Source organism: Myotis davidii, unplaced genomic scaffold (assembly GCF_000327345.1).
Source record: "Myotis davidii unplaced genomic scaffold, ASM32734v1 scaffold1, whole genome shotgun sequence".
In the NCBI taxonomy this organism is placed as follows: domain Eukaryota; kingdom Metazoa; phylum Chordata; class Mammalia; order Chiroptera; family Vespertilionidae; genus Myotis; species Myotis davidii.
In genome coordinates, this window is record NW_006294681.1 from 3,352,698 (window position 1) to 3,361,424 (window position 8,727).

The window sequence follows — 8,727 nt, forward strand, 5'->3', positions numbered from 1 at the left end:
TGCCTATACCCACCCCTCTGCCCCCAGAAAACCATCAGTTTGTTCTCTATATCTGAACCTGTTTCTGTTTTATTTGTTTGTTTTAGAATTCACATATAAGTGAAATGATACAGTATTTGTCTTTCTCTGTCTGACGTATTTTATTCAGCCTAATACCTTCTAGGTCTATCCATGTTGTTGCCAATGGCAAGATTTCTTTTTTTTTTAATATATTTTTATTAATTTCAGAGATGAAGGGAGAGAAGAGAGAGAGAGAGAGTGAGAGAGAGAGAGAGAGAGAGAGAGAGAGAGAATGTGAGTGCACTGGGTCCTTTGCCTTAAGGGATTTTATCTGTTTTCTAAAGGCAGGAACTTTAGGGGATATTTAAGGGAAGGATCTTAAAAGAATATTCATGAGCTTTCCAGGTGTGTCCTTTCAGGGTGTGGTCTCTTGTGAATACTTGTTATTTATTATCTTTTAGATAATAGCCATTCTGACAGGTGTGAGGTGGTATCTTGTGGTTGTTTTGATTTGTATTTCCTTGACGATTAGTGATGTTGAGTATCTTTTCATTTGCCTGTTGGTCATCTGTATGTTATCTTTGGAAAAATGCCCATTTAGATAATCTCCCCATTTTTAAATCATTTTTTTTGATATTGAGTTATATACATTCTTTGTATACTTTAGACACTAACCTCTTATTGGATATATTTGCAAATATCTCCTCCCATTCAATAGGTTGACTTTCTGTTTTGTTGATGGTTTCCTTCACTGTGCAAAAAGTTTTTAGTTTGATGTAGTCCCATTTATTTTTCCTTTTTTGTTGCTCTTGTCTGAGGTGACAGATCCAAAAAAAAATATAATGCTATGACTGATGTCAAAGAGTCTATTGACTATGTTTCTTCTAGGAGTTTTATGGCTTCATGTCTTACTTTTAACCCTTAAATCCATTTTTAGTGCATTTTTGTATACGGGATAATAAAGTGGTTCTGTCTCATTCTTTTGCATGTAGCTGCCCAATTTTCCCAACACTGTCAATTGAAGAGACCGTCTTTTCTCCATTGTATATCCTTGCTTCCTTTGTCATAGATTAATTGACCATATATGTAGGTTTATTTCTGGGCTCACTACACTGGTCCTTTAGTCTATGTGTCTGTTTTGGTATGAGTACCATCCTGTTTTGATTATTTTAGCTTTGTAGTATACTTTGAAATTAGGAAGCATGATATCTCTAGCTTTGTTCTCCTTTCTCCAGATTGCTGTTTGGGGTCTCTTGTAGATGTTTTTGTTTGTGGGAGGAGATGAGCTCAGGGTTTTTCTATACTGCCATCTTGAGCTGGAACCCAGAGTATTTGTTGGTCTCCCTTAAATTTTAGTAGTGGTGACATTAAACACATGTACAGAGAACACTGACAATTTAAAAGTAGGGACCTTGGTCTTTGTGGGTCATGAGAGAGCAGTCATATTCATTAGTAGAAACTGGTTCATTTACTTGTTAGATATTTTTTTCAGAGTGCCATTGAGGGACTTGGGAGAAATGATTTAAAAAAATGTTCTGAAAGCAGAGGAAAAAGAATTTGAAAATATTTGTGAACTCTGGCTTACTGCAAAAGCTAAGAAAAATCAATAATGCAATCCTGTAGTGGATTTCTTTTGTTCTTTGCTATTAATAATTTTCACTCCAAGATGATTTGAAGTGCCTTATAGAAAACATGGATAAAATAAGACGGGCAAAGACCTTGATAGATATAGTTAATATAAAGTTGGGATTTGATCTCTGTGGTGGACAAAGTATATTATATAAATTGAGTGAAATGTACAAAAGTGGACCATATGCTTTCAGAGGTAAAAATTTAATCGAAGGTGAATGATGGCCAGAGGGAAGGAGGGGCAGAGGCAGTGGGCAAAGTGGGGTGTGGGGGTAGGGACATGTGTAGTTGTGTCAAAAATAAAAATATAAAAATAAAGTTATAAAAGCAAAACAAAAAATACACCCCCCAAATGAATCTAATTCCTAAGATGAATCTTTTTAACTTTGTCTTATTATATACTTGATGTGAAAGAAGACTTAGAGGTGAAGGAAACCCTGGACATTTTAGCCATCCTCCTCCTCTATCTTACAGAAGAGAAATGAAGGGCCAGAGAGGTCAAGTCAGGGTTTATAGTCATACAGCGATTTAATGTCACCAATTGGCACCAGAAACCATTCTTCCACTCTGTTGTTTCAGTGTCTTATTCTTTAAAAAAAATAAAAATAGGAATACCAGTGACCAAGTGGTCATGTATGGAAGGGAAGGGGCAGTTAGAGCATTGGGTGGAAAGCCAAGACTTTTGAAACCAGCATGAGTATTTCCAGGAACACTCTCAATACTGGAGGCAAGGGGAAGTCTGAGAGCATGCACACTTGTTCTAACTTTCCATACATTTGCTATGAGAAAAAATTCTGGTTATCTCTGTGACAGTGCCTTTCAGGAGAAAGTAAAATTACACAAACTTGAAAGCAAAATTTCATGAAGGAAAGAAGGACTGATAAGGACTGTCAGTTGGAGCAGAGAGGAGAGGGACTGTAGTTCACCCAGGGTGTCACACGTGGGTGAGAAAATGGGGGGCGGGGGACTCAGGGCAGTGAGTATAGATGTCCCTTTCAAGGAGTTTGACTCAAGAAAAGAAAGACAAAAGGGATAATAACTTGGGGATGTACAGTGAAGGCCCGTTTGTTTCATTTTTGAGATTTGCCTGTGTTTTTATTCTGAGCAAAAAGAGGTAGTGAGGGTGTAAGGTTTAAAAATACTAGCAAGAAAGGGGATAATGGACATAGGAAAGTCCTGGAGGGGGCAGGAGGGCATGGGATGGAGAGCATATGGCGTATGTGTATGGACTAACCTTGGGTAACCACCCTTTATTCAAAATAGAGGCCCAAAGGAAGAGGTGGGTAGAAAGGGGATGAATTTGTAGGTGGAAAAGGAAGGAAATTAGGGAAGTTCATGCCTGATGACCTTTATTATCTCTGAGAAAGGAAAGCAAAATTATTTAAGCAAAGGAAATGTGGATTTGGAATTGGGTTTTGGAATAGCCCAAAGAAGAATAATAGATTTGACAGTTGGTGTGGGAGACCCACATGAGCCTGGTTATCTCAGATTGTACAGGACAGTGTACTGTGGATGGTTCTCAATCCAGGTAGAGGAGCAGAGGAGTCTAGCAAATTGTCCCACTGATCCGTCACATAGCAGATGATTCAGGAGGACAAAAGGATTAGGTAATGGAGAGTGTTTGCAGAGATGCCAGTCAGTATAGGCAGGAAGGGAAGGAGACCAAGACAAGAGTCTCCTGAGCGTTGGCTCCTTGTGCTTTTAGCGGGAAGAGAGGCAAGAGGGGAGAGCTGGACAGGTGAGAAGTTTTCAGAGTGAAAACAAATCCAGGGTACGTTCCCAGGGTGGTTTGCAGAGGTAGGATGGGGCTGAGGGTAAAGAGACATGCCAGGAGGGGACGGGTCACTAACATGGATGATGAAGTCCTCCAGAGTGATGGCAGGGGGTGATGACCGTGAGGGAGTGACCAGTGTGTCAGTAAATGACAAGAAGAAAATGATAGCGACAGTGGCGGATGGCCCACTCAGAGGACAGCCTATGCATATGGGCCTGATGGTAACAGCAGGGCACTGACCACAGCTTCAGTCTCATGTGAGGGAGCTGCACAGTGTCCAGTCCAAGCCGGGGAGAGCTGTGACCTTGTGTGGACCCGAGGGCGTCCACATAGACCCGGAGGTGGTAGAAGAGCTTGTCTAAGATGCGGAATTACCCTATCTCAGAGGGCATAGTGCAGTGGTTCTCAACCTTCTGGCCCTTTAAATACAGTTCCTCATGTTGTGACCCCAACCATAAAATTATTTTCGTTGCTCCTTCATAACTGTAATATTGCTACTGTTATGAATCGTAATGTAAATATCTGATATGCAGGATGGTCTTAGGCGACCCCTGTGAAAGGGCCGTTCGACCTCCAAAGGGGTCGCGACCCACAGGTTGAGAACCGCTGGCATAGTGGGAAATGAGGGGAGGTGGAAATATACGAGGCAATGAAGAGCTGAAATTCTAGGAGAGGAAAGTGACCAGAGGGCTTGCATTTTGGGTGGTGGTGAAAGATGGCAGAGGTGAGAGGTAAGAAGTGAACTGGTCTCCTAGCTCCTGGTGGACTCTTGGCACCAGGTGTGCTGTCCCCTCGGTTACTGTAGGCTTTAGGGGTTGGAGTGTGCAGAGTGTCATCTGTACTTGCTTTTTGGTGCTTGTAACCTCTGCAGACAAAAATCTGGCAGAGAAGGAAAGGGAAAAGATGGAATAGTAGCCTGAGTTTGTGGCTGGATACAAAGCTTTGCCCACAAAGTGAAGAACCTCTGTAGACAGAAGGGGCCAGTGATAGTTATTGAGTGCCACTATATGTAAGAACTTACTTGATGCTGTATGGCTTTCTGAGTAAGAGCAATACGGGTGATATTAATTGACTTACATTGCACTCTGCCCTGTTCTAAGGTATCTGTTTGGTTTAGTCTTATCTTCAACCCCATCGCTTTTATCCTCCGCACTGTATAGATGAGGCATAGAGGTTAAGTAAACTTACTCAAGGCTGAAAAGTGAGTCAGCATCAGAACTCAGGCATCCAACCCACATGACCTTGCTCCGGAACCACTACTTTATGTGGCCTTCCAACATTCACATGCGGACTCTTCGGAGTTATCATGTGACGGAGATGCAGGAAATGAAAACAGCTCTAGGCACAGACATCCAAATGCTACACCACAGTTAAACCAATAAAACAAAGAAGGGCCCATGTCGGCTTTTGCACTCAGGAACTCAGTTGCCTCAGGTATTTTTTTCACCAGAGAATTTATTTTCTGTTTTTAGAGCCTACCTCAGGAGTGGCAAACACTTGGAAAGTAAAGTCTAAATTATTATTAACTGATTGTCATATCTTAGATTGTGCAGATTTCTTTTCTCTTTTCTTTCCTCCTTGATGCCTTTCCACTAGCATGTTTCACAGTTGATTCACATAGAGAGAAACAGAATACAAACATGCTGCTAGCTATTCTAGCACCTTAGAGGTCACTCCCTAGAAACTTATGTGGAAGAGAAAAAGCCAGTGATAATGATTATCTGAGGTTATAGATCCTCTCCCCTATCAAGGTGTCCCATTATCCTGGACCAGTGAAACTTGGTTGAAAAGTGGAAATCAGATTGCACTTATAATTTTTAAATGTAAAGTCAAGAATACTTAATGTAAGATTTTTTTTTAAGTCTCAGGTTCCTTGGAGCATTGCATATAAGAAAAAGATGTCATGATGTATAATGTTTTAACATAGAAAGTCATGAATAGCATATTATTATTTGAGAATACAAAGGTGATTATAGAAATTATGTGCAGTTGTAATCAAGAAATGTCCTGATGTTGGTGACTTTAGCCTATAAAAGCACATACCCACTTTTTTGAGTTAATGAAATTTTTCAACATTGATAAAATCTTTATACTAATGAACTAAACATGTCAGATATACTAGTAAATATGAAAAGGTTTGGGCATGTGATGAGGAATTTTCATTCAGAAGTATCCTTGAAACTTTTGTATTGCTGTGTTAGATGATTTGACATATTTGCAGCCTTGTACACAGCATGATGAATTTAGATGGGTTCTTGGAAACGTCCAAGAACATATCTAATATTTGTGCTGTAGCTTCTGTTACAGCTTCAGTTACCTTCAGAGGATGTTTCCCCGGTTATTCATGAAAAGGTCATTGATTTATTCCCCAAGAAGGAAATTCAAGTGGACTTGATCCTTGCTACTATAATTAGTTATTTTGAGCAAAAGCTAAGTATTCAATACTTTTGTGGTTAATGGCATATGCTTTATATATTTCAGATAGGAAAAGAACATGTAGGCCTAAAGGCTGTGACTGAAATCCTCCAGGATATTCAGTATAAGGTAAGTCACTGTTTTAAAGAAAATAAAAATCCTGGTTGTCTAAGAGGTCAGTCCCCAAAGGCCACCCTCAGGCTGGAGGATTCACTAAAAGGACTCACAGAAAAGCTGTTATTCTCATGGTTGTCGTCTATTGCAGCGGAAGGAAACAGGTGAAAACCCAGTGCAATGAAAGGCCCATGGGCATAAGTCAGGAGAAACCAGGCATAGATTTTGGGTGGAGTGGCATGGCGACACCCCTATTCTCCCAGCAGTGATGTGGCATAACACGTGTGAGGTATTTATTGCCAACCAGGGAACCTTACTTGACCTTGGTGTCTAGGGTCTGCCTGTCTGTGTGACTGACCTCAGCCACTCTGACCCCAGCCCTTCCACCCCGATCCTCTGCTGAACTAGACATTCATCATAAGTCACATTATTAGTCAACTTATCTGGTCAAACTGGTACAACATGGGCCAAGGCCGCTGGCACACACAACACTCTTTAAGGCAGAATATTCCCAGGGCTCAGAGATGGTCAGCCCAGAGCCAGCCAAGGGCCAGTCTTTTTTTTTTTTTTTAACAGAGATTTCTTTAAAAAATATTTTTTGAAAAAAATGTGTTGTTGTTTTACTTTTCCATTACAGTTGACATACAATTTTATATTGACAAGGGCCAGTGTTGAAGACCGGCCATTTTTTGAAATGTGAAGATTTGAGGTCTGCTGGGTGAACACTTTCCGCCCAGAAAGTTGTGTAAACAAAATGAATAAAAACTATGGCAACCTTACCTCACAGTACTTAGGTAAAAAAAAGAAAAGAAAAATAAAGACAAGTACACATACGCCATAGGATAATGTATTTCACAAAAGGTGCTGAAGATTGATTTGACCCTGCAGTGACTCTAGCATTGCTGGGAAGCCAAGTTCTGTTGTAAACAGTGCCTTTATGCGTCCATTAAGTCAATAGAATTCAGTGGCCTTGGAGGCGACCCAAAGCCAATTCTGAAATCCATCTGGGAATGAAGTCTGATTAGCTCTACACGAGCACAAGCCCATTGCATCTTGAACCAGACAAGAGCCCCTCACAGAGATCTGAGCGGCTCAGAACGAATTCAGGTACCAAGGGAAAGCACCGAGTAGTCAAAGAAGCTGGTAGAAAAGGGTGTGAGGACACATTTTTCACTGACATTTGTCTGATAGAAATTTGGTGGAGAAATTTTCCTTTATTTCTTCAGCTAATATGACATAAGTCAGGCCAAAACCGGTTTGGCTCAGTGGATAGAGCGTCGGCCTGCGGACTGAAAGGTCCCAGGTTCGATTCCGGTCAAGGGCATGTACCTGGGTTGTGGGCACATCCCCAATAGGAGATGTGCAGGAGGCAGCTGATTGATGAACCATGATCTCCTGGTTCATCAGTTGATGCTCAGCCACTGAGCCACACCAGTCAGGCAAGCTGAATTCTTTAATGAGTCAAAGAGTATCTAAAAGTAAGGAAGAGACGTAGAGGTTAGGCATTAACTTTCTCTGTTATGTCTGCATTTACAGAGTAATCTTATAAGAGATATCCAACTGCTGTGACACGTCTGTCTGTCTCAAAGGCCTGAGCAATTTAAATAGCACTATATACAATAATGGCTATTAATATGAATTATTGAATAAGGGCATAAATACTTTCTTTTTCCCCCTTAAATATATTTTTATTGATTTCAGAGAGTAAGGGAGAGGGGGGCAGAGAAATGTCAGTGATGAGAGAGAATCATTGATTGGCTGCCTCTTGCACGTCCCTCACTGGGGATCGAGCCCCCAACCTGGGCATATGCCTTGACCGGCAATTGAACCTTGAACTCTTGGTTCATAGGTTGATGCTCAACCACTGAGCCACTCTGCCCGGGCACAAATGTTTTCTTTGAAAATGAAATTTAGCTTTGATAAAAATGGATTGAAAGAGAATGTTTTCATGTGAGTGACAGATCTCCCTCTCTGGAGGAGGAGATCTGAGAGCTGAAATACCAAGTCCAAATGGGACAAAATGAGAATTTGGGAGGCAGGTTGTGATGCCAAGTTCAAAGTACCAGGAGGAAAGTCAAGTCAAAATAATTACCCGAGCCAGGGCTCAGACATTTACTCCAAGGCCCATGTCTCTGGTGTGGATGTGCTAGGAGCAGGAAAAGTGGGTGACGGGACAATCAGACACTAGATAAGCAGTTGTACAGTTCACACCAGGAATTACAGGGAAAACTGAACTGTGGTAGAAAAGGAAATAGCATAGATTCAGAACAGCAGTGTCTTCTTGGACCCAGGCACTGTTGTTCCAATGAGAAGATAGAATGAGACACAAATCTATGGGGTCCAGTGATGTCCTTTAGAAAAGATGTCAACTGGGATTCTTTAGTGCTAATAACTCTTTTATTGTACAATTAAGAAATTGTATGTTAACGTGGGATATATTTTTTTTATTTTTTAGGGGAAGTCCAAAATAATACCCTGCTTTAATCCTAACACTTTATTGCCAGGTAAATGTACATGTATGGATTGTATAAGATGAATTTTAACTATGGATATGCATTCATTGCTTTCCTCAGAGTATATGACTATGTATTACTAGTTAATAAAGGTTATTTACAATCTATATCTATATCTATATCTCTTTTGAAATAACAAGTACTTTACCACTAGTTTCATTAATCATGAAGGGTTTCTTTTTTGTAAAAATTGCTACCGTATTTGCCGGCGTATAAGACGACTGGGCGTATAAGACGACCCCCTAACATTTCCACTCAAAATACAGAGTTTGTTATATACTC

General features: G+C 40.6%; 1 protein-coding gene across 2 annotated transcripts in view; it reads left to right on the forward strand.

Annotated features, from left to right (window-relative positions):
* CA8 (carbonic anhydrase VIII) overlaps window positions 1-8,727 on the forward strand; it is a 79,920-nt gene that overhangs the window by 41,297 nt on the left and 29,896 nt on the right. For both annotated transcript variants that reach the window (XR_435944.2, XM_006769050.2), the window contains exons 5-6: window positions 5,885-5,947; window positions 8,388-8,436. Coding sequence is in view for 1 of the 2 variants with exons in the window: in XM_006769050.2 (XP_006769113.1) it covers window positions 5,885-5,947; window positions 8,388-8,436 (112 nt within the window). In the remaining variant the exon portion in view is untranslated. The remainder of the gene's footprint in view (window positions 1-5,884; window positions 5,948-8,387; window positions 8,437-8,727) is intronic.